Source organism: Ictalurus furcatus, chromosome 4, assembly GCF_023375685.1.
Source record: "Ictalurus furcatus strain D&B chromosome 4, Billie_1.0, whole genome shotgun sequence".
NCBI classification, from domain to species: Eukaryota; Metazoa; Chordata; class Actinopteri; order Siluriformes; family Ictaluridae; genus Ictalurus; species Ictalurus furcatus.
In genome coordinates, this window is record NC_071258.1 from 3,877,402 (window position 1) to 3,904,286 (window position 26,885).

The following is a 26,885-nucleotide window of genomic DNA, read 5'->3' on the forward strand; positions in this document are numbered from 1 at the left end:
GGGGAAAATAATGAAACAAGTATATTGATTAGGTAGTGAAAATAAGATATTGCAACAACAACAACAACAACAACAACAACAACAACAACAACAAAATTAATAGGCTGTAAATAATAAGCAAGTAAACATAACCAGAATGCAATGAATTGAGTTAATAAAAAAAATCACATTCCAAATTTCACATGCCAGTAGCAGAAGAGTGAATCTACCACAATTCTTTATTCAAGTTAAAAAAAAAAAAAATGCAATTTCTTATCAAAATAAATAAAAAAAAATCTTTGCTCAAGTTAAAGTAGAAAAGTTGTAAACTTGCCTTAAGTGTCAAGTTAAAAAAAAAAAAAAAAAGACAAGAAAGGTTCATAAAAGAAAAAGGACGTCTGCTTAATTTTTCAAATCACACACTGATTTTACTTACTGTTGGTAAATTAATTCCATGATCACCAAGGGACCAAGGAGCATGGGGAAACATAAGCAAAGGTGATATAACAGCTTCATTCCTAATCTCTCAAATTTGATCTAGCATGATAATTACTTATTATCATGACCATACAAACTAGCCCCAAAATACTAATCGCTAGGTGCCACAATACATACAGCCGTGATAAATACAAAGTGCATGTAAAAGCAGATAGATTACAGTGATGGGTATTAGGTTTTATTCTTACTGTCACATCTGTTCATGTAGATCAACTCCTGGAAGCCATCTGATGCTAAAAGTCACCTTATGACTTTTACAAATATATGATTGTAGAGTAATGGAGTGATGTTTGAAAGTGTAGTGAGCAGAAAGAGAGATTTTTCTTCTGGAATGTAGAAAGTCAAAGTCAGATGTATTAGGTGAAGGAAAAACTCGAGTAAATTACAGATGCTTAAACACTTAAGTATAATAACAAAGTAATTGCACTTTGTTACAACCCATCGCAGGGCACACTCACACATGCAGTCACACACTTCAGACAATTTGAAAATGGCAATCGGCCTACAACACATGTCTTTGGCCTGGGGGAGGAAACCGGAGTACCCAGAGGAAACCCCAAAGCATGGGGAGAACATGCAAACTCCACGCACAGAGGGCAGGGCAGGAATCGAACCCCCAACCCTGGAGGTGTGAGGCAAACATAATAACAATAATAATAATAATAATAATAATAATAATAATAATCTAGGCCAAGGTGGTCTAAATAATGGTCTAGGCCAAGGTGCTTTAAATTAGGCAACTAGTTTGTATTTTGGAAAACAGAACCACTTAAATTTGTTTGAACATATCAGTGGATACAAACAAAAATAATACCTGCACACGCAAGATTTAAAACCTTTTGCTCCTTCACAGCAATTAGGAACTCAAGGGACATAGCTGAGGTTGAGGAACTATCAGAGTTAGAATTTAACCTCTAATTTAATACTGAATACAGACAATGATATTTAGAAAGCTAAAAAGATACAGATTGTCATTGCATTACACCCTTAATAAACACACATTGCACCCACGACATCTGATATATTATTAGATACAGTTAAATTTGTCTAACATTTGCTCAGGAGGCTTTTTTTAATTGTATATGTGTATATGCGTGTTATGTGTCTGGGCTTGTGTTCAATGTTGTGCATAATCAGTAGTTAGTGAGTATAGTTCTCCTGATTAGAAGTTTGAGCTAGTGTGAACGTGCCTCCAAACTATCTGCCAGTCAGCAGTGCAGGGGAATGCAAGAGTGACAGGTGCAGTCACCGAAATAGAGTCGAGGAGAGAGAGAGAGAGAGAGAGAGAGAGAGAACAGGAGAACGGGGAGAAGGAGGAGGTGACGATGTGAGGAAATGAGTTAAAACTGAGAAAATTGGAAAATAATTGTGAACTTGTTGTCTGGAAGTGTGATAGAAGCCAGAGTCATGTTTCACCAAGAGAAAAAAAGCTCTTTCCTGTCAGATGGGGATTGAGAGTTCACGGCCAGGGTCAATTTTCTCAGTTTCACTTTGCTCAGCACATACAATCTAAGCCAGATATTACTGTGTGCCTTATCCTCTATTTTCTTTCTCTAGCTCACACATAAATTCCGGAATGTATTTCTAAGTGTGTTCCTTGCTCAGTATGGCAGCGTCTCATGGAAGAGTCCAGTTTGTTCGTGCTTCTGCTGTAATTTGCTCTAATTTGGTAATGACTTTAATGGTGGTTGTCTCGTAAAGTGGAGTATTTTAAAATGATACACTTTAGATGCTAGAACTTTGTTGTTATCTTTTTTCACTACAATTCATCTTGGATTCAACCACTGCTATCCAACTCTGAACCCATATATTATCATAATTTCACAGTGGTACTTTATTGTAACCGTAGTTAGGACATTATTAAACCATAACACTTCATGTGTTTATACTATGATGCTTTTGGTAGCATATTTTAAACTATTACATTGCCATTGGTGGTAACTATGGCAACTATACTTAATATATATTAAACTATAATACTTCTGTTGTGTGTTAGGGTAACTATGTTTATCTATTTATGATGCTACTATGGTGGCTTTGCCTCACACCTACGAGGTTGGGGGTTTGAATCCCATCTCTGCCCTGTGTGCGTGGAGTTTCCATGTTCTCCCTGTGCTTTGAGGGTTTCCTCCGGGTACTCCAGTTTGCTCCCCCAGTCCAAAGACATGCATTGAAGGCTGATTTGCATTTTCAAATTGTCCGTAGCGTATGAATGTGTGTGCGATTGTGCCCTGTGATGGGTTGGCACCCTGTCCAGGCATGTCCCCCGCCTTGTGCTCTGAGTTCCATGTGATCCAGGTTTCCCTGCGACCCTGTGTGCTATTGAAATTGGATGGAGGGAGACCATCATGGTTTTACTATGGTGCTTTAGGACAGTTATATTCATACCACTATTGCATTCTTGATTCTGATTGGTCAGAGGATGTTGATTAATTTTCTAGAATAGCAGATCTGACATTAGTTCTGGCTGCAAAGCAATCACAGGTTAAAATTAATGTGCTGCCACTAATACCTTATTGTTTCTATAGTAACAACTCTCCAGCATCAGTGCATTTGACAGTCAGAGGTAGAGCTGAAAGTCTTTAGGATGGACAATTTTCCAGTTTCTCAATAAGATGACAAGCTGAAATATTTGGTCTTATTAACCTCAAGAAAAGAAAAAATACAGTAGTTGGTGAAAGAATGACTGTTTATACGGATGTGATCCCAGGAACCATCCATCCATCCATCTTCTATACTGCTTATCCTTTCTTTAGGGTCACGGGGAACCTGGAGCCTATCCCAGGGAGCATGGGGCACAAGGCGGGGTACACCCTGGACAGGGTGCCAATTCCCAGGAACTAGCTTTTAATTTTTTTTTTTTTTTACAGATGTTCCACAACATTAAACAGAAGGGGCATAAGGGTTTTATGTTATATGTTTTAATAATTTTACATTTAAGCATTTATTACTTAGCTGAAGGTAGCATTCATATGAAGGTAGCAGAGAATATTGATATTTCTAAAACCGAACTTAAGACCATTCTTTTTAGTTTGGCTTTTAAGTCAATTTAATCTCTCAGTTCCTTAGTATTTATAATATTGTTTAATGCTTTGTGTGTCTATGATGGGGTGGGACATTGGTATTTTAATGTGTAAAGCACTTTGTGTTACATTCTGTTTGTATGAAATGTGCTAAATAAAAAAAAAGCCTGATTGATTGAGCTATAACACTACCATAATTGACTATAGTACTTTATGGCAACTGTGCTTAATATACAGTATGTTAAACTTTTAATGCTATTAAACTATGGTTTTACTGTGGTGTATTATAGTAACCACAGGGGTTGATCAAAGATAATACAAGAGTTTATGGTAACTGCTATATATCTGGACCATTTTGTAACAATGATACTGCCACCATTTCATTTTATTATTACGGTCTTACTGTGGCATTTATGCTTACAGATACTGTGTGTTAGAATTAGTAAAAATACATCAGACAAACGTCTTTTTTCCAACAGAACACAGTGGTTAATTTCCTGGGGTCTGCTAATATTATGGTTAGGTTGGAGTTATGTTGGGTGATGAGTTATGATGGTTGGGTAAGCCAAAAATGTATAGGATTTGATCAAAATGTCTGCATGGTTTGTCATTTCATTGCTGTCTAATTGCTCATAGTTGGCAATGTCAGTGTAAGCATTTGGAAATTTGTTGTGCTATAGAGGGGAATAGACCATCCTGCCCCCCATAAATACCACACCAACTGAGACTACTGGCTATTCAGCCATAGAGGAAGTAACAATCAGTTCAGGGCACATGTGACAGGACGTCCTGAATGCCCAAGAGCACTGTGGTTTATCAGCTTGAATTAGTCTGAGGGATACAAAAGCATTTTAAAAAGGTCATCCCTTCAAACTCACCCCTCAACCTGTATCAGTTTTCCCTGCCTCATCTTCTGTGCAATGTAGTCTGCACATTCACCCACTTCATCTATCTTTCTATCAATCTTGGAAGGGCTGTAGTCAATGTAATGGGTGTAAGTTGGAGATTTGGCATGAGAAGATCTAAATCAGCAATTCAGCAAAGGGGGAATCCTTCAATTGTCTCTCAGTACAGACTGTAAGTCACTGATGTTGGTGGGTCTGTGCAAGGGAGCCTTAAAAAGCAACTGGAAGCTGTCTAAAGGAATGATGGATTTCTCATCTTAGTCCTCATATCATGCATATAATCCTTACTGAGTCCTTTTGCCTTCGGTTTGCCTTAATTTTAGTTATTCCACGGAAGTACCCATATTTTGGAGTGACATGTTAATAGTTTGGCCCATGTGCTGAGAGCTTTGTGCTGAAAAATAAAAGAAATAATAATAAATGTCCAGTTCTTTCTCATCTTTTCGAGACACGAGACTGTAGCTGGTTTTGTTAGGTCCCTTTGATGCCAACCACCTGTAGCTGACCTTGGGAGGTCTTTTTTGAAAGTAGCATGGTGGGCACATGCACCCACTGAGATCACAGCACCTTGGTTGACTACCGTTGAGTCACACTACAGAGTTTAGACTTTGTTGACACTCAGGTGACTCACCGTGGGCTGAATATTCAAACCACACGGGCTCTTAACCTGCTAAAGACTCTCATTGTAAATTGTGAGTGGGTAAAAAATGAGTCCGAAAGAACAACCAGTGTAGCTGTTCTTTGAAATGAACATCATGAACTTAAATGGTAGACAGGCATTTCAATTTTAATTATATATCTGAGCTTTGTTACCTACATAAATCATGAACACATTACAATTTCATAGTTGATTTTTTTTTATTTATTTATTTTTTTGTAACAGCATGCCCAAAAGTGATTTGTTCCTCTCTTACTGCAGCAATTTGTTATCATTGATATTACATTTCTTTAATTGAATAATTAAGTAATTACATTGAATGCTGTGGAACATCCCTTAAAACAAGTTAGTTATAGCGGAGAAACCAGAAAGTGAAAGTTTTGAAAGTGCTGAAAACTCAGCATTTTCCTATTGCAGAAAACTCACTGACTGCTACTGAAATGCTGATACTGGAGACTCCTTCCATAATCGCTAACTAAATATCTTCAAGAACTCTTCACCCTATCAATAATTATATTATGCTTTGTTAAATAACACAGCATTAAAAACAAAGTCCTGGTTTTCAGATTCATCAGAACTTAATTTCTAAATTTAAATTCTAAATAAACTCTCAAAAGTCTCAATGAAGTCAGGTCTTGTTTGTGTGTTTTTTATTTTCTGTACTACTTTTACTGGGTGTCTAAGTGTCACTTGAATCCTGTCCTAAATATGGCTTAGCTGTAATCTTATACCTGCCTTAGCTGACTATTCTTTAATCTTCATTGAGCCTGTCTTTGGAACTAATCATACACACATTATTTGCTTTCTATTCCTATTTGTTCACCTTAATCTCTGTGAATTGTGAAGCCTTGGAATGGCATATTGCTATTGGTCGTGTGTGGAGAATAATGTAAAGCACTGTAGATCCCCCAAATCCCCTCATGGTTCTAGGTGTATTTGTATGGCCATGGGTTAAGCCTGTGAGTTTGGGTGTTCAGGATTGCAGCTTTGCACATTGATGTCTCCGTAGTGAAGCTGCTGATATGCTCATTTGCAGACCTGCTTGTGTTGGTTCAGCAGAAGAAACCTTTCGACTAATTGTTTTAGTATGTTTTTTTTTTTTTCTTCCACTTTTATAGTCCAGAAATGTTGGATTTGTCCAGTACGTGTCAACTTAACTAGCGCTTCCATGTCTTTCAATAACCCACAACTTTGAACTAAGGATTAGTAAATTTACTTAGGCTTGCTGTGAATGCTCTCAGCATCCCTTTGCCCATCAGCCAAAACACTTGAGCCAAAATAAAGACTGTCTCTGCTTTTCTTTGGGCTTTGTTTACGCAAACGACCTTGTGTCAACCTTGAGGGATTTCTTGTATTTTGAAGGCAGTTTTTTTTCTTTTTTTTTTTTTTAAACTTGGGAAATATATTTAAATAGATGCATTGCACCTTAAAATACCCCCCCCTCCCCCCCATCATACTTGTATTGCATAGGGTACATATTTCTTTCTCATGCTTTTCTGTCAATATACTATTTAGTATTCGATCAATATCGCATAATCACATACCAAATGTCACATATTACATAGTAATCACATAAAATAAATAGTATTTATGAAAATATAAGAATCGCAAACACTTTGATCACGCTAGGAAAATATGAGTAAAGAGTGGTATAAATCTGTCACAAAGTTTAAAAAAAGTCATGTATGGTTGATAGATAGACAGACAGACAGACAGATAGATAGATAGATAGATAGATAGATAGATAGATAGATAGACAGACAGATTGACATATATCTTATAACTCATCCCTTGGCTAACTATAGAGTAGTGGTTAATAGCTGTTAGAGCCATCCTGCTGAAGCAAATTAACATTAGCTATCTATGGATAGAACTGTATGAGTGTGACATCATTAAATCCTTTTATAGCTGACATTGTTTGAACATGACCGCTATTTTGGAGTTAATACAAAGCAAATGCAAGTGGAATGGTGGTGAAGCTGAGGTGACTGTCTGTGTGGATTTATTCCGGGTTCTCTGGTTTCTTCCCACCTCCCAAAAACATGACAGTGGGTACGGTAGATTGACCACTCTAAATTACACGTAAGTGTGAATGTGTGTGTGTGTGTGTGTGTGTGTGTGTGTGTGTGTGTGTGTGTGTGTGTGCATGATGCCCTGCAATGCCTTTTAGTGTGCATTCCTGTCTCATGCCCAGTGTTCCTGGGACAGACGCCATAAGTTCTTCAACCTTGACCAGAATAAAGTGCTTTTTGAATGAATGAATGAAGCATATGTAGTTTTGGTTAAAAGAAAAACAAAAAAAGCATACTAGTGTGCATTCTGATACATACACAAAAAGAAACAATAAAATTGTATCTTCAAAAAGCCTTAAAGCCTATTGTGTTTGTTTAGAATTTTATTACTGTAACATGGCATTATTGTCTGGCACAAAGAAGACTGCAGACTGGATTCTATGTCTACTGTTTGTAAGAAAATGTTTTGATCATAGACTAGACTACAAGTACAAGCTCCGATGTGCTGCCTGTGGTTTGTTGCTTTTTTTTTTTTTGCCCAGACACATAACTAGGTACAGTTGTGCTCATAATTTTACATACCCCTTGCAGAATCTGTAAAATGTTAATAAAATAATAATAACTGAATTTACACAAACGAACCAGTTCTAAAGTTTACACACGCTCAATTCTTAATACTGCGTGCTGTTACTTGGATGATAAGCGGCTGTTTCATGTTTTGTGATAGTTCTTCATATGTCCCTTCTTTGTCCTGAGCAGTTAATCTGCACATATATGATGCTGAAATCCATCTTTTCACAAGAAGGCAAAACGATACATTTAGAGCCTGGGTGGGGGGGTGTAAACTTTTGAACAGGATGATCAGTGTAAATTGTTATACCCTAAACTGTAAGCTTATCTTTATCGACTGATGTGTCTTCTTTATGTATGCGTTTATGTTTAGATGATATTGATATACTGTAGGCGTTTTATCAACTTAATTACATTTTTTTTTTTATTATCCTTACCCACATGTGCTTAAAGAAATGATTTGCCCATTGTATTTAATCTGTATAATCATCTCAGACCTATCTTCCTTCATCAGTGACTACACTGCTATCTGATATTTTCAAACCGATGAGGAGTGTGAGTCACCGGAGCAGCTGGCTCGTTTTAGAAATTTAGAGCACTGCTTCATCTCCATATCAGGGCCAGGTCTCTCTCTCTCTCTCTCTCTCTCTCTCTCTCTCTCTCTCTCACACACACACACACACACACACTCCTTCACAGTAACACTGAGACTTAAAAATTACTGCTATATATATATATATATATATATATATATATATATATATATATATATATATATATATATATATACACACACACACACACACTGTCTGTTCTGGACCAAATATCTAAATATCAGATTCATCCATCAGCCATCTCAACATATATATATATATATATATATATATATATATATATATATATATATATATATATATATATATATATCAAACATAGTCCAGAGTATTTACAGATTGTAATTGAAGTAGTCTGGAATATTTAGAACTTTCTGGTGCAGCTAATTGGAATTCTTAATAAACTAGAAACAGTACATTGTGTGTGTGTGTGTGCTTGTGTGTGTGTGTCTGTGTATCTGAGGAGGTTGGTAGAGGCTGTAGAAAATAATAAAGGGCACCCTGTCCCCATTTCCTGTGTATGGAATAGTTCAGCAGACAGATTTGGGCTGTCAGAAGATAAACGTTGGACTAACTCCAAAGGAAGAAAGCATTAGGAGATTACACACGCTCTGTAGAACTGGACCTGGGGAAGTTCTATGGCATTGAGAATATGTCATGGTAGTGTCATCATAAAATAGACATGACATTTCATAAAGACTGGCGACAAGTCCTCAGTGTCTAACATTTTTTTAAAGAGAGACATGATGTGTATAGGCTTGTTACGATTAACGATAGTATCGAGAATCGCAGATACAGTAGATTCCAACTATCGTGATGTCTATCAAGTTGGACAGACAGCATGTTGTCTGCAGCTTCAAGATTGAAAAAAATCAATTGTCGTGTTGTTCGTAATATGTGTTTCCTTTTCACCTATATTGTATCCTATATGGTGGTGTAGTGGTTAGCACGGTTGCCTCGTACCTCCGGGGTTGGGGGCTCAAATCCCATTAAGCGAAAAACAAAGGAATGACTGGATGCTAAAGCTAGCTGACTCTTAAGGAGCTTCCAGTATTATTATTTTTTTCTGTGTAATGATGTAACATGTACATGACACATGCTGCCTATGTCTGGCCATGCTCCCTTCTTCTCCCCACATCAAAGCCACATTTGATACTATTGTCAATCAGCGACAATAGGACAATGGCTAATCACACATGACCTCACAAGCTTAGATCAGAATGAAACTACATGCTTCCAAGTGGAGAGAAAAAAAAGATGTCTAGAGAGAGGGATATAGTATGCTTGCATAATGAGTGACAGGGGAACAGCTGAGAATGCACTGTGTCAGGTGGAGAGTTGGATCTGGGAGTGTTTATTGGTGTATTTACACCCCACCATGCCTCTAGACAGGCCTGTGTGTTTGTGTTTGTCTTGCTGTCTGTGTGTGTGTGTTAGAAGAACTCAAATCTGTACCTATTAATGTCCCACATTAGGAAAATTAATTAACCATAAGCCCATTGTCATGCACCACTCTCAGTTGTCTGGCTTTATTTGTCCTATGCTCCTGATTTTTACTAACATGTGTCCTTTTTTCTTATCGGTGCTGTGCGATCTCAGGATGACACGGTGGTGCTCCAGTGTACAGCGACCATCCTGAAGGAGCAGATCAAGCTGTGCCTGTCTTGTGAGGGCTTCGGGAACCGATTGTGCTTCCTTGAAACAACATCCAATGCCCAGGTATCTTCTGGCCTAAGACAATAGAGTGGTCACAAACTGTAGATACTCAAGTATTTAAAGAAAGTCTTTTGAAAGGCACAACTGTCTAAGCATTCGCCCTTTTCTCTGGAGGGCACAAGTTCGAATTGTGAAAATGCCACAGCTGTCCATGATTTGGAGTCCAGGACAACATACTTGTCCTGCTGTCTGGGTGGGAGGGATGGTCTAAATTTCTCCTCTGTCAATCAGAGCAATGGTAGCCAATAATATGTATCTGTTATGCTGCATTTGACTAAAACGCATAACTCAACCCTGGCTGCTCCCAGCATCAACGGTCAACAAAGCAGCACTTCTTACCTTTAAATGCATTATATTGTATGTACATGTTCTAGTATTTGCTTTAGATACGCATACAAGCATAACTGCTTTGTTAAATCTATAACTTCAAGTATGCAGTTCATTGTTTTAGTCATAGATCAATCCTCAAAGTTGGATGCATGTGTCTGTAGGGTTGGGGCATGGTCGCTTAGTGGTTAACATGTTTGCTTCGCACCTCTGGTGATGGGGGTTCGAATCCCGCCTGTGTGCGAGAAGCTTGCATCGTCTCCTCGTGCTTTGGGGGTTTCCTCCGGGTACTCCGGTTTCCTCCCCCAGTCTAAAGACATGCGTTGTAGGCTGATTGGCATTTCCAAATTATCTGTAGTGTGTGCGATTGTGCCCTGCAATGGGTTGGCACCCTGTTCAGGGTGTCCCCAGCCTTGCACCCTGAGTTCCCTGGGATGGGCTTCAGGCTCCCATGTGACCCTGTGTAGGATAAGCGGTATGCAAAAGCCTGCTAGCTTGTTGCTGAGAAAAGATGAAAATGGAGGCATTCATGATTCCTCCCCCCGCTTTTTAGCTCCACAGGGGTCAAAAATGATTCCAAGCACAGAACCATTCCATGTTTTCTGACTTCTCACTTCAGCATTAGCTAATATATACAAGGCAATTAGTGCTCTTCAAAATGGGAGCTTCTGGGAGTAGATGATAAGTGAAGCATGCTAAACTATTTCTAAGCTTATCATCTTTTTTTGCAGGACAGATATGACTGATACTATTAAAGGAAACATCCTAAATGAAAGCATGCTATTAAAAATCTTAAAGTCATATCGAAACAGGAAATGAAATTTTAAAAAGACGTTTCTAATACAACAAACATGACTCTTATCACATATTATGTTCCATAACCTAAGGGAAATGCTCCTCGAGTTTAAGAGTGCTAGTGTAAATTTCTATTTTTACACATTCACACATTTTTTTTTTCTGTCTTCTGTCCAGAATGTGCCCCCTGACTTGGCTATCTGCGCCTTCATCCTGGAGCAGTCACTCTCGGTTCGGGCGCTACAGGAGATGCTGGCCAACACCATGGAGATGGAGGTGAGAGCCAGAGATGTTAAGGAACAGAGGATTGAGGAATAATAGAGTCAAAGGTAGAGAGGATGAAATGAGATGGTAGCTGAAGTGCTAGGTGACTGTGAACTAAGCAGAGCCTGGTTTCATAATAGAGTGTAGGTAAGACGATGTAAAGTGTGTAGTCTTGCATTACGTTGTGTAGTCTTTGGGTGAAAATTGTCATGATGAGCCCACCTTAGTTGTGCTGCAAAGTAAAAATAAACGAAGAACAGATTTTAAACTAGAAAAAAAAAGTTAGAAAAGGTTGTTTTTTTGTTTTTTTTTTTAGTTGTGAAGCTCCAGGATAAGCTCTGTTATTACAAGATACGCTTTACTAATAATCTAATCAGCTGTTCTTTATTTATTTATTTATTTATTTATTTATTTGATTTAGTTTCTGATTAGAGTTGACCTAAAGGTTGCGTTAGGGCATATGGAGGTGATGTAAGGGACGTTCATGTCTTTGCCTTTGGACAACACATCTGTAGAGCTTCTATTAGCGTATCTTAACTTCATCTGCATTTTTTCTCTCTTCCCCCGACACCTCGTCCCTTTCTCTGCCGCCCATAGGCAGTCGATTTGGACCAGTGGGTATGTCCTTGCACATGTCTCTTGTTTATTTGTCTACCCCAATCTGATCTAAGCACCTCTCCTCCACTTCTTCCTGTCCTTCTTTCCCAGTGTGTCTCGTTTAGATGAAATGAAATGGTGCTGCAGTTACTGTCCTCCTCCCCTGAGCCTTCTCTTCCTCCTCAGCTTTGTTCACGCCTGTTCCTCATACTGACTGTATAGCCGGAATCTCATTTGGTTTCCAAATGACATTTCCGACAAGATATAGTCCCCGAGTAAACATCAGAAAGAGAGAGAGAGAGAGAGAGAGAGAGAGAGAGAGATCCAGTGGTTCAAATCCTGGTGGTCAAGGCTAGAAATCCCCTGCTTTTTTTTTTTTTTTTTTACCTTAGTCACCTGCCCATTACTCACATAAAGCTTACCATGGCTGTACATTTTACAAACTAATTGAGGATAAAAACAAATCAACTAAAACCCTTTTTTTTTCATTTTCTTAAAGAATTACAGAGTTGTCTTTGGATTAGTGCCTGCCACACCGCCATTTCATGCAGCACCTTCACCCTTTCACTAACTACCATCCCATCTTTTACTTTTTTCACTGATAACAAGCTTTCATTTACTATATCATGGTTTTGTAATCATTACTAATACTAAAACATTCGCCATCCTCCTTAAGGTCAAACACAGCATGGCGTCGCTGTTTATATATATATATATATATATATATATATATATATATATATATATATATATATATATATATATATATATATAATTTTCCTTCTTTTCTTTTCCCTCATCTCTCATCCATTCCATTGTTTCCTCATGACTTACAGGAAGAGGAAGATTAAGATTAACCCACATGTCCGATTAACTAATTACCAGTGGATATACAGTACTTGCTTTAAACAAAAATACCATTTAGGATAAGATACCTGGTATATGATGGGCAACCCAAAAATTCCCAGAATTATTAAAAAAAAAAGGTATACAACATACAGCATTTCTCCTTTAATCCCCTTCAAAGTACTTTCCTTGTGGTGCAATACACTTGTCCCAGCGTTTAGATCAGAGAGCTGTCTATGTGAGAAAAGCAAGCCATTTTGAAGCTGAGAAAAGAGGGAAAAGCACAAAATTGTGTTGTTTAGCACATCTAGATATCATATCGGAAATCCTAAATTCTCGTCTCATTTCCATCTTTCGATCTCAAACCCAAATATTTCTGATGTATAGCACAAACAAATGAATTGGCCTTGCCGTTCTAATTATTTTGGAGGGAACTATAAGTACTTCAGGATATAAAAATTCAGCAGTAGTGATATCTGGGTATTAATTTGATACGAGAGATGAAGAGAGAGAGAGAGAGAGTGTGAGAGTATTAGCAGGACCTGTCTCTAGAGACAAGCAATGGCCCATGATAATGAGAATAGCATGGCATGTGGAAGTCCCAGCAGGAGGGAGGGGCGGAGTCAATGGGGATTGAATCTGACACTGAGGTGCTGAGAGAAAATCCCCTCGCTGCTACTGTCAATAAAATGACAGATGGTGGCGTAACACACTGACCCACACAGGTGGATTAAGGTGTGCTTAACCACAGAGACCTGCAGTGTGCAAACTCTCTCTCACCCGAGCCATGCTACTCACACAGATGACGATGTTTACGGTGATAGTGACGCTGATGATAATCACTAATAACAATAATCATTGTGTCTCCTCATTCCTAAACCTTAAGGTAAACTGACCACATACTGTATTGTGACTTGTGACCTCATGGAAGCCTTTTGTGAACTCTTTCGGTTTGGTGTGGACTGTGACCTTTGTTTGACCTTTGTTTGTACTCATGTGTGGTCTTTCCTGTGGTACCGTAACTCACTTCCTTCAAGCTTGACAGGAGGTGAAGAGATGCCCATTCCTCCTTTGTGCGGCTTCTCTTCCTTCTTTCTTCCCATGATTCTCTGTGTGTTTTACATTCTCCTCTCATCGTTTGTCCTGCTACTTATCTCTGTTTTTAATGTATGAAGAATGAAGAAGACATCCATTTTAAAAGGAGGATGCTGTGGCATATACAGTACACAGCACATTCAGGCACACACACACATGCGCATGCACAGACACCTATTCACAGATGTTTATAACCACCCAGTCACACTCCTTTCCCAGGTATGAAGGAAAATAAGTGTATGCCTATGTTTAATACTCTTCTCTTCTCTCCTCTGGCTCTCCATCTCCAGTCCTCGCAGGGAGGAGGCCATCGAACACTTCTATATGGCCACGCCATCTTGCTGAGACACAGCCACTCTGGCATGGTGAGCCACAAATCATTCAGTCATTCTACATTTTCAATGTACAGCGGAACCTGAGATTGATTGATAACGATGTTTTTATTATCACAGTATTACAATGATAGTTAGTTTACACTGTCATACTGTATATACTAAGCATCATACCTCATACCTCCAGTACCTCAGTTGCCTGACCACATCACGCTCGCTCACGGACAAGCTGGCCTTCGATGTGGGCTTGCAAGAGGACTCTACAGGTACACACACACACACACACACACACACACACACACACACACACACACAGGAACATTCATGCTTCTGACATGGGCAGAAATTTTCACAGCACAGTTTTTGGTGCAGTTTGCTGCTGTTTAGCGAAACTGAGGATGCTGTAGTATGATACTGGCAGAGTCCAGATTGACAGGGTTGAAAAAATGTTTGGGTAATCGGAGCTGGAGATAAAAAGGATGAGAACCAGAAATAATATGTTATTCAGAATAGAACGTAGAAAACATATCAAATGTTTAAACTGAAGAAATGTACTATTTAAGGAAAAAAATAAGGAAATTTCGAATTTGATGGCCGCAACATGTCTCCGAAAAGTTCGGACGGGGGCAACAAACAACAAAAGTCTGGAAAAGTAAGTGTTAGTAAAAAGAAACAGCTGAAGGTTAATTGGCAACAGGTCAGTAACATGATTGGGCATAAAATGAGTATATTAGAGAGGCAGAGTCTTTCAGAAGTAAAGATGGTCAGAGGTTCACCAATCTGTGAAAAACTGTCTACAATTTGTGGAACGATTTCAGAATAATGTTCCTCACCGTAAAATTGCGAAGACTTTGAATATCTCATCATCTCATTTAAAATGGACTGAGGCAAAGTGGAAAACTGTTCAGTGGTCAGACGAATCGAAATTTGAAATTCTTTTTGGAAACTGTGGACGCCGCATCCTCTAAACTAAAGAGGACTAAAGAGGAGAGGAACCATCCGGCTTTTTATCAGCGCTCAGTTAAAAAAGCCTGCATCTCTGATGGTACAGGGGTGCATTAGTGCCTATGGAATGGGCAGCTTGCACATCTGGAAAGTCACCATCAATGCTATAGAGGTATATTTAGAGCAAAATCTGCTTCCATCCAGATTCCATCCCATCTTTACTTCTGAGCGACTCTACCTCTCTAAGATACTCTTTTTATACCCAATCATCTTACTGACCTGTTCCCAATTAACCTAATGAGAACCTAATGTTCCTCAAGTTGTTTCTTTTTAATAACACCTACTTTTCCAGCCTTTTGTTGCCCCCGTCCCAGCTTTTTTGAAACACGTTGCGGCCATCAAATTGAAAATGACCTTATTTTTTCCTTAAAATTGTACCTTTCCTCAGTTTAAACATTTGATGTGTTTTCTATGTTCTGTTGTGAATAAAATACGGGTTTATGAGATTTGCAAATCACTGCATTCGTTTTTTATTTACATTTATTTTAATGTAAATGTAACGTACATTTGTTTTAATTATTTACATTTTACACAGCGTCCCAACTGTTTTGGAATTGGGGTTGTTTATATATACACATGTACAGTATATATCAGCATACACTGTACTGTATATGAGCACTTTGTTTAAAAAGTAAGAACAGTTATGAGACTTCATAGGTGTTACCAAAATATCTACAAAACTAGCCAAGAATACACAAAATATTGCTAAGTCAGGGGTTTCACATGCTGGCATGATAAACGGTGGATTTATTTATATAATAAAGGCGTTACACAGAATGGACATGTGCCATATACTGTTAGCTATATTTTCTATAATGCTTGTGAGTATGTGGTTCATGGGGTTACGTAATATGGCACGGCTTTACCGTAGGCGAAGCGTGCTGGTGGACCATCCACCCTGCATCCAAGCAGAGGTCAGAAGGTGAGAAGGTCAGAGTGGGAGATGACCTGATCCTGGTTAGCGTGTCATCTGAGAGATATCTGGTAGGAAATGCTTTCTTCCTTTGTCATCTTTTCCTGCTATTGGTTCTTCCTTTTGGGTACACACATATCTCCTGGCATATACACTGTTGTTACAGCATGTGTATGTAATTCTGAGTATCTTGTTTGGTTGTTGATTATGAGTTCCTGTGATTTTTGTGTCCTTGCAGCATCTGTCCTATGCCAGCGGGGACTTGATGGTAGACGCCTCGTTCATGCAAACTCTGTGGAACATGAATCCAGTGTGTTCAGGCTGTGAGCTAGCAGAGGGTAAGCTTTTGTTTAATCAATTTTTTTCAAATCTAATTTTTGCAGTTTAATTTTAGGTCCTGGCCCTGTGTTCAGAATGGCAGCGTTGTGTTTTCTGACGTGGAGTTTGAGGATTCTGTGGATTTCTTTTTGTGAATTGAATCGAATCGGCGAAATTGCAATTGCATGAAATTGTCTTTCGCAGTGATTTTATTTGTTGTTAAATGAGACCTTTTAGCTGTACTCATGTCCGACATGTATGAATCGAAGTGGGCTTTGGCTGAATGTGCGTTGTGATGACATGATGTGCGTCAGTTCCATGTATATTGAGAAAAAGCTGGCAGAAATCAATGCGTCCAGTTGATACTACACAAGAATTCTCTCAGGATGTTTTTATTTGTGGTCATGTTGGTCAAGACATCTCATCTTAAGCACAGCACTGGCTAAAGGGAAACGACAAATAAGAGGGACACATGTGTTGTGAGAAATTTTGGGGGTCTTTTTAGCCCAAGGTTAGCTTTGTTAGTATGTTAAAGACAAAACCATACAATCAATATAATAAAGTAGCTGTATGAAATAGGATAGGATAAAAACAAAGAAAATCTACCAGCTCCAGATGGACTCACTGATAAATAATAATAATTTGATTCCTCTGATTTCCCCCCAAAAGCCAAAACAAGCCTATGGTTCATCACAGTAATGTCCTTTTTATGTCAATGGTGCATTATCCAGACAGTACCAGGGAAACCATGACAGTAAACTAAATATAGGAACACCCACTAACAACCAAAGCGATCTGAGCAAAGCAAAGAGAAAATGCTGTCAGTATTAATGTAGGGTAAGATGTATTTTACATTTACATTATCATTATCCCTTCCTGTTGTGATTACTACTTGACTAAGGTTGTCTAAATGATCCATGGCATCTATTTTGATTTTACAGCAGTATAATTGTCAATTTATTCTGAAATACTCATTATAACATATCAGTAAATGCGTTCACTGTATGTATGACACATGATGGTCAGCAAAAATATCACTCACACTTCTGATTCCAAGCCATCAATATCAATATTTCAACAATCAATATTTCTAGCAATTTTGTTGATTTAGTAGTTCTCTGTTTTAATGTATATGTCCTCAATAGGTTATTTGACTGGAGGCCATGTTCTACGCTTGTTCCACGGTCATATGGACGAGTGTCTGGCCATACCGCCACCCGATCAAGGAGAAGATCAGCGCAAGTAAGAGAAACAAAGACAGTGTTCGCGAGCATAAGGCTTTGGCATAAATGTATTCTCGTTTTCTCTTTCATGTGTTCTGACAACCCTTTCTGTTTCTCTTCTCCCTCTGGTCTCGTTCTCTGCGTTCTCAGGATCGCACAGTATGAGTCAGGAGCCGTCTGTAGTCAAGCACGCTCTTTGTGGAGACTTGAACCTTTGAGAATCAGGCAAGGACAACTTTTATTACAGCTCTGTGATGTCTGGATGATCAGATATACAAATATAACGGTTGAGCTTACAGAGCAGTAAATTCAGCAGATAAAGATCCAAGACAGTGGCTAATATTATTATATTAGCTTAAATGCTTGGTATTGACAAGAACATTTCTATGTGTATTTGTCTTTTTTTTTGTTTGTTTGTTTGTTTTGAGTAAAAATGAGTTGGAACATGTACAAAACACAAAAGCACATACGGTTTCCAAAAGGTTGTGTCATCCATTTGAGATTTTTCATAAGTTGTACAAAAATGATCTGGAAATTTACATGAAAATCTTGAAGGTCACATGACAACCACTGAAGTGCAGAGGTGGGAATTAGTGAGTGGCGAAATGTCTTCAAGAACATGTGCAAGTAAAGCTCGCTGACTTCTACTACAATAAAAATGCCATGTCACATGACCAGGAAGTACTGTTTGCACTTCCTTTTCTGCAATCATACGGCACGGTAAAGGTTATCATCGGAGGGCTCTCAAAATGTGATACATTTTTCAATATTTAAAAGTACTTAAAGGAAAACAATGAAACACTATCTGAGAGAGGTTACCATTTATTTTTGTCATTTGTTTCTATATTTTGAGTATTCTGTTAAATGCTAAAATGTAATTGGCAACAGCATGCGATAATGGAATTGTGGTACGTGCATTCATCAACTGAAACAGGCCCACATATCAAAAAATACACTCGGCTTCTCTAATAGTATATTTGCATTTTTTTTTTCACAAATTTCAGACATTTTGCAATTGCACCTTATTTTCAAGAGAAAGAATTAAGAATTCAAGAGAGAGGATTTAAAAATATACTTCACCCAAAACATGTTTGGATCTATTTTTTGTATGTATTCCACATACTTTTTACAACTGTAATTCCTTTCTAGAAGATATAACTTTTTCATACATTTTTGTCTATATGATACATTGTTGCCATACGACAACCCCCCCAACCCCCACCCAACCAACCCCCCCCCCCCCCACGGACACACAAACACTTTTTTTTAATTTATTTAAAAATATATATATTTTTATTACTTGAACTAATTCAAATCCATTTTTTATGTACTGTATTTGTAATAATTCATGCAGAAGAGGGTTAAATGTGTGCTTTCTGTAGCTGGAGTGGTGGTCATATGAAGTGGGGTCAGCCATTCCGCATACGCCACATCACTACTGGACGCTACATTTGTTTGAATGAAGAGAAAGGTCTGATGGTGCTCGACCCTGAGAAAGCCAACACCAAGCAGTCAGCTTTCTGTTTCCGTGCCTCCAAGGTCTCTATATGGTCTAAATTCTTGATTACAGCTAAAATAGATTTTCATTTCACCTACTCAAACAATTTTCTTTTTATTTATCACTTATTAACATAAAATGATATAATCATCAGAACAACTCCCATTCTTTCACTCTTACTGTGATTTGTTGTTGCCTCTGAGCAGGAGAAGGTGGAAGTGGTGAAGAAGCGTGATGTTGAGGGCATGGGGATTGCAGAGATCAAGTATGGCGAGTCGATGTGCTTTGTACAGCACGTCTCCACGGGTCTGTGGCTCACCTACGCTGCCCTCGATGCCAAAGCAGCTCGTCTGGGTACTCTGAAAAGAAAGGTACAGTACAGACTCCAAGAGCACTTAACCTGTCTGCCCTGCATGATTAATGTATAACTGATACATGTGCAGTTGAGTATTGTAAACCCTGACTGAACAAAAATCTAAAGCAACTTATATATAAATTAATAAATGTCTGTATTTCTTTCTGTCTTTCTCTTGCTCTCCTTCAGGTTACTCTGCATCAGGAAGGCCACATGGATGATGCGCTGGTGATGTCACGTTCTCAGACGGAGGAGTCTCAGGCAGCCCGCATGATCTACAGCACCACAGGCCTTTTTAAACAGTTTATCAAGTATGTAACAGTACATTTCACTGCCTGCTAAGTCCTGAGATTTATAAATCCTCAAGATACAGTACTAACTATGCAGATACAATTCAGTAGGACTGTGGGAGGTTTTTTGGACTGCAAAATGCAGACAAATAGTTATTATTATTATTATTATTATTATTATTATTATTATTATTATTATAGCAAGCAAAAAAATATTACTTACCCATTTTGTTAATATGAATAGACAAACACATGATCTTAAACAGCGTGACCCAACCTCATCTGTGGAGATCTACCATGATGAAAGTATCGTAGCTCTAACACAACTGGCTGTAAATCCAATATAGTGCAGTCTCCCAGTCCTTAAAACATGCGTTGTAGACTGATTGGCATCTCTAAAATTGTTTGTAGTGTATGATTGTCTGCGTTGGGTTAGCACCCAATTAATTTCAAGACAATTTCGAAAGAAATGCTTTTTGAGGAATCCGTGTACCAGGTGAAAACACTGTTGATCACCTACTGATGGCTAAGCGTGATCATTTTACAAGTTTGTTTCCTAAATAAAATGCTAAATATATAACAATATCCTCTTTCAAAATTATCTATAAGTAAATACGGAATATACTGTAGAAAATGCTGGAATCTCTAATAGTATACAGTGGGCTCGTAGGGTTCGTAATGTTGGCGGTTCGATTCCTGGCCCACATGACTCCACATGCCGAAGTGTCCTTGGGCAAGACACTGAACCCCAAGTTGCTCCCGATGGCAAGTTAGCACCTTGCATGGCAGCTCTGCTACCACTGGTGTGTGAGTGTGTGTGTGAATGGGTGAATAAGAACGAGTAAAGAGTTTTGGAACCGCTAAGGTTAAAAAAGCGCTATATAAGTGCAGACCATTTACCATGAATTGTTCAAAATGTTCCACCCTGGATTTGCTCTGTTTATGTAGGTGTCAGAAGGATAAAAGCTGTAGGGCTAAACTGTTCTCTTTGTTCTTTGCCTGTGCGTCATACCTTAGTATGAGAATATGAGAAAGATCGAGCTCTATTCACTGTGTGTTTCTGTGTAGGGGGCTGGACTCTCTGAGTGGGAAGAACAGGGCGGCAGGTCCGGTCTCTCTGCCTCTGGATGGAGTGGTTCTCTCCCTTCAGGATCTCATCCACTACTTCCGGCCGCCTGAGGAGGAGCTGGAGCATGAGGAGAAGCAAACAAAACTGCGCTCACTGCGCAACCGGCAGAACCTCTTCCAAGAAGAGGTATGTGCATGTGTGTGTGTGCTGCACAAGACTGTACTGTACTGAAGGTATATTTTCTTATAAAATTTATTTATCTGGATCATTCAAAGTAGTGTAATAGACTAGTGTACTACACAACGAGATTCGTATTCAGATCATCTCAGTCACAGAAAAACTTAAACAAACCTTCTACACTGATAAGATTTGCTCCTTAGACTCAGTTGACTGCATGTTTCTGATCAACGCTGATTGTGCTCTAGGGAATGATTACCATCGTGTTGGAGTGTGTGGACAGGCTTAATGTGTACAACACTGCTGCTCACTTCTCCGAGTTTGCTGGGGAAGAGGCAGCTGAGTCCTGGAAGGAAATAGTCAACCTGCTCTATGAACTGCTGGGTGAGAACCTGGATTCTGTCGCTGCTATGTGCCATCACATAAATCATGCAATTTTGTAGACTATAAATAAATACAAAAATTGCCTGAATATGGCTTCCACACTTCATTTCTCATTTACACCCAAATAAAATATTTTATACCACAGTGCTGTTGAATTCTCAAATCTGATTGGTCAGAAGGTGTTGATTCATTTTTCTATAACAGCAGCTTGGGCAGTAGGTCTACAATGGGCTGTAATTGAAATAGCAGGTTTAAATTAATGCACTAGTTCTTATGTTATCAGTTCTGTAGTGACAATGTACACAGGGATTTCTATGGCAGACACTCAACATTAATACATTAATATATATATATATATATATATATATATATATATATATATATATATATAGTAAAGTTTTGTCTGTGAGAAGATGTTTCTTTATCGTATTTGGAAGGAGTCTCCAGTGTTAGTGCTTCATAACGAGTTCGTACAGTTTAAAGTAGAGTTTAAATTTTTTAAATAATTTCTTTTTGCTGAAAACTACTCGAAAAGGCGAAATTGCGATTGCACAAAATTGTTTCGCCGTGACATTTGTTGGTAAATGAGACCTTTTAGCTGTACTCATGTTCGACGCACGTGAATCGAAGAGGGCTTTGCCTGAATGCGCGTCGTGATGATGTCACATGAAGTGCCCAAATCTGCAGAAAATCAGTGTAATTTTGAAATATTCCAAGCTCCTCCGAATATAGCAGAGTTTGCCTTAATTACGATTGCAAAATCGTGAAATCCCGGAGGGACTGTATAACACGCTTACTGACTAAGATTGCTTGATAACATGAATGAATGAATGAATGAATGAATAAATAAATAAATAAAAGATTGTTAGTGTTGGCAAGTTGCTGTTGTATAAGACGATTAAAACACTTCGGCACGTGGCAAATATTAGAAAATAATTGTTGATTCATTTTCTGTAACAGCATGCTCTATCATTTTTTTTTTTATTCCTTACATACTGTATACTTCTTGTTCTATAATTGCCATAATGTAATGCTGTATCCTTAATAAATTGCGATGAATATGTATTCATGTAACATGTTACTATCTATTATGCAGCCTCGCTTATCAGAGGGAACCGTGCTAACTGTGCTCTGTTCTGCGATAATCTGGATTGGTTGGTCAGTAAACTGGACCGTCTGGAGGCCTCCTCAGGTACACAGCTCTCTGCCCTCAGACATCATACGAATGACCTCATGTACGTAGGGTGCTGCTTTATTTACACCATTTTACCTTTTGGTACTTCCTCTCTACAGGCATTCTGGAGGTGTTGTACTGCATTTTGATTGAAAGCCCTGAAGTCCTGAACATCATCCAGGAGAACCACATCAAGTCTATTATCTCTCTTCTGGACAAGCACGGACGCAATCACAAGGTCCGCTAGTCTCGAATCGCTCGTATATGCGTACCGTCATTACTAATATGGTATCTCTGCATTCAACTATTTACATGACTTAGTTTGGATGAAAAGTTACAAAGGTTGCGATTTGAGGTGGGTTGGGGTTTCCCTTGATTAAAAAAAAAATGTTTCAAGAGACCAGGTTCTTCATTACATAGTTACACCGATCTAAGCATATGCACATTCAGACACGCAGGGGCTGATGTCATCTTTTTTCTGATTAGGTATTGGACGTGCTGCGCTCTCTGTGTGTATGCAACGGCGTGGCCGTGAGGTCCAACCAGAACCTCATCACAGAAAATCTGCTACCACGTCGTGAGCTTCTGCTCCAGACCAACATCGTAAATTACGTCACTAGGTAAAGTGCCTTGTGCTTGTTCTTCCTATGTAAACGCACAAAGTGTGTTGCTTGGAACTGGGAAGGTAGGTGTTGCCAGATTCATGGTTTTCTCACAGAATTTTGAATGCCGGAGTAAGTTTTTTCATCCTCAGAGATATTTTTAATTTATAGCAATGTGAGTAATAATATCAGACCATAGGAGGACCTTGGGGAAAGAACTGTTTAATACTAATGTTTTAATACAGCTTGTCAGTTGGCCTGTTTTTGTTGCTCTTTTTTTTTTTTTTTTTTTTTTACAACCCTGATCATAGCACATAATGAAATTCAACATTTTAAACAAAGCTTTTGTGACACTACCAATTATCCCTGTGTTATAAAAGGCACAGCTGAGTAAACTTAGTAAATAAAGTATAGTTTAACTGCACACAAGACGCTAAATGATTTAGTACCCAGTCGTTATTTAGTAATCAGATGGCATGTCAGCCATATTAACCCTTTATTGCATTAATTAATTTATCGCCAATATTTTGAAAGGCAATAAGACAAAACTACTATTTTCCTATGTAACTAGAAATTGCTGGTTTTAACTTTGACATTACAAAAAAATACCATGTCACATGACCAGGAAGTGCTGTTTACACTTCCTTTTCTGCAATCACATAGCATGGTGAAGGTCATCATCGGAGGGTTTTCAGAATTCAATTAATTTTTTTCAATATTTAGGCCAAACTACTTAAAGGGAAACCAATGAAACACTATCTGTGATAAGTTAACGTTTTATTTTTGGTCATTTAAACAAGTTTATATATGTTGAGTATTCTGTTAAATGGTCAAATATAATTGTTGCCATGTGGCAACAGCATGTGATGATGGAACTGTGGTATGTGTAATCATGAATTAAAACAGGTCTACATAGTAAACAAGACACTAGGATTCTCTAATATTTTCGCAAAGTAAGAAAAACTGTTGTAATTTCAGACATTTTGCAATTGCATCTTATTTTCTAAATGTAATACTTTTTACAACTGTAATTCCTTTCCAGAGGCTTTTCTAGACAAACTTTTTCCTGTTTACTTTTAAAAAAAAAAAAAAAAAAAAAAAATCCTCTGCAATTTATAGTCGAGAAAATGCAGTAATTGGAATTGTAATCTCATACATTTTATTATTTTTTGACTATAAGATACTTTCCACCATTGCACAACACAATTTCGACCCCGCCCCCAAATTTATTTTCATTTTTTTAAAATAGTTTTATTCTTTATACTTTTATAACATTTTTTTTTCCTGTAAATGTAATAATTCATTCAGTAGAGAGTTAATGCTTTTCACACTGTTTACTTGTTGTGTTGAGTCTTTATCAACGTTGATTCATTTTTTTTTTTTTTTTTTACCGAATTTTCTGATAGCTCTGTGTTTTGGAGCGTCACCACTTTACTATGGCTTTTAACTGCAATTTAGTCTCCAGTACAGAGTGCATTTAGCAGCTGGTCCCAGGTGCAGTTTGCACGATGAGCTGCAACATTAATAAACTGAACATTTAATTTCAGACACATTGCGAGTGCATTTTACATCTGCATCCAGCCCGTTTTGCGCCGTGCCTCCTCGCTTACTTAATTTACATCAAATTCTCTGTTTGATGATAAAACATGAAGGATTAACTTTTCTTCTGTTTCCAAGAGAATTCAAAAGATTAACACGGCTTACTATTTGTTTTTCCCTCACAGTGTAAGACCAAATATCTTCCTAGGAACATGTGAGGGCTCAACACAGTATAAGAAGTGGTACTACGAGATGATTGTGGACTACGTGGAGCCGTTTGTGTCGGCTCAGGCTACTCATTTGCGTGTTGGCTGGGCACTTACAGAAGGATATAGTCCCTACCCTGGAGGAGGAGAAGGCTGGGGAAGCAATGGAGTTGGTGATGACCTCTACTCTTATGGATTTGATGGACTTCACCTGTGGTCAGGTGAGTGTGCAAGCCTGAAATATTTATATAGTGTGGATGCCTAAAGGTTCCTCTGACATCTTTCAGGAATGTTTCTCACAGTATGACTTGATGACTAGTGACATACAGAATTCCCAGACAAATTAGAATGTGTTGTTCCTAGGTCATGTGGCTCGTCAGGTGGCATCACCCAATCAGCACATCCTGGCAGCTGATGACGTCGTAAGCTGCTGTCTGGATTTGAGTGTGCCCAGTATCTCTTTCCGCATCAATGGGCATCCTGTTCAGGGCATGTTTGAGAATTTCAATTTGGACGGCCTCTTCTTCCCTGTTATTAGCTTCTCAGCTGGGGTCAAGTGAGAAATTTCTATTTCTTTTTAACTTTACAATTCTGTGATAATTTGTAAAATCTGTGTTTTTTTTCAATTTATTGAGAGAGATTTTCACTTGGGGTATGTTCTTAACCCTCATTAACGTTTCCAGAGCTCGATTTCTATTGGGTGGACGTCATGGTGACTTTAAGTTCTTCCCTCCACCTGGGTATGCTCCATGTTACGAGGCTCTCCTGCCCAGAGAGAGGATGCGAATTGAGCCCATCAAAGAGTACAAGCATGACTTTAATGGAGTCAGAAACCTCCTGGGCCCCACACAGTCGCTTACACACACCTCATTCACACCTTGTCCTGTGGACACTGCTCAGGTGCTTTCACCCACACTTTCCATCTCTCCTTCTCAATGACAAGTACTCATTGTTCTACACATTTCTCAGAATTGTGTTTTGGTTAAAAAAGAAGCAATAAATCTCAAAAAGATGCTTTTCTGCATTTGTGTTTGAGTAGATTGTGTTGCCCCCACACTTGGAGCGCATCCGAGAAAAACTGGCTGAAAACATTCATGAGCTGTGGGCTGTCACTCGCATCGAACAGGGTTGGACCTATGGTCCAGTAAGTGAATTTCTTTCCTGCCTTCTCACACGACACACACAAGTATTCACTTATACCGAATATGTTGAGTTAAATACATCATCTCCTCTCTTTGTCAGTTCCGTGATGATAATAAGAAACTGCACCCGTGCCTGGTGGACTTCCAGAGCCTGCCAGAACCTGAGAGAAACTACAACTTGCAGATGTCTGGAGAAACTTTAAAGTGAATCATTTTCTTACACTCAAATAATCTCAGTCTTTGTTGTTATTGTTATTTAAAAAAAAAAAAAATCTATTTGGCTATAATCTTATTTGCTTCTACTCAATTTCTCAGGACACTTCTGGCTCTGGGCTGCCATGTGGGCATGGGAGATGAGAAAGCAGAAGAAAATCTGAAGAAGATCAAGCTGCCCAAAACGTATGTTGCAAAGAAGAAAGTGGGATCATTTTTAGATATGTCACAACGCAGTAAACATCACGTTGCTTTAAAAAGCGATCACTTAATTAGTCATGAATTACAACAAAAACCTCTCGATCCATTAGTTACAGTAGCAAGATTTTAGGTATCTTTAGGCAGACTGAATGTTTTATCCATTGTGTTTGTTTAACTGGCTTAACTCCTTATTCCTCATGATATTTGCAGGAAGATAGCAAGGGTATACAAAACATATTGGTTTGATGATATAGTTTATAGTTCATAAAGTTTTCTTTAGTTGAGATGTTATAGGCAGAAAAAAAATCCATATGTTTTGACATCTTTTTTAATGGTTTTCCCAGA

The 26,885-nt window shown here is 38.4% G+C and overlaps 1 protein-coding gene across 7 annotated transcripts in view; it reads left to right on the plus strand.

Moving 5' to 3' along the window:
• Positions 1-26,885, plus strand: part of LOC128606446 (ryanodine receptor 1) — a 98,761-nt gene that overhangs the window by 7,829 nt on the left and 64,047 nt on the right. For all 7 annotated transcript variants that reach the window (XM_053622571.1, XM_053622574.1, XM_053622573.1 and 4 more), the window contains exons 2-23: positions 9,859-9,978; positions 11,275-11,373; positions 14,190-14,264; positions 14,419-14,497; positions 16,108-16,220; positions 16,388-16,487; positions 17,613-17,709; positions 17,841-17,915; positions 19,073-19,229; positions 19,395-19,559; positions 19,733-19,854; positions 20,902-21,088; positions 21,328-21,463; positions 22,560-22,655; positions 22,757-22,875; positions 23,124-23,257; positions 24,964-25,205; positions 25,348-25,540; positions 25,668-25,884; positions 26,024-26,128; positions 26,227-26,330; positions 26,442-26,525. In XM_053622571.1, the coding sequence (XP_053478546.1) occupies positions 9,859-9,978; positions 11,275-11,373; positions 14,190-14,264; positions 14,419-14,497; positions 16,108-16,220; positions 16,388-16,487; positions 17,613-17,709; positions 17,841-17,915; positions 19,073-19,229; positions 19,395-19,559; positions 19,733-19,854; positions 20,902-21,088; positions 21,328-21,463; positions 22,560-22,655; positions 22,757-22,875; positions 23,124-23,257; positions 24,964-25,205; positions 25,348-25,540; positions 25,668-25,884; positions 26,024-26,128; positions 26,227-26,330; positions 26,442-26,525 (2,819 nt within the window). The remainder of the gene's footprint in view (positions 1-9,858; positions 9,979-11,274; positions 11,374-14,189; positions 14,265-14,418; positions 14,498-16,107; positions 16,221-16,387; positions 16,488-17,612; positions 17,710-17,840; positions 17,916-19,072; positions 19,230-19,394; positions 19,560-19,732; positions 19,855-20,901; positions 21,089-21,327; positions 21,464-22,559; positions 22,656-22,756; positions 22,876-23,123; positions 23,258-24,963; positions 25,206-25,347; positions 25,541-25,667; positions 25,885-26,023; positions 26,129-26,226; positions 26,331-26,441; positions 26,526-26,885) is intronic.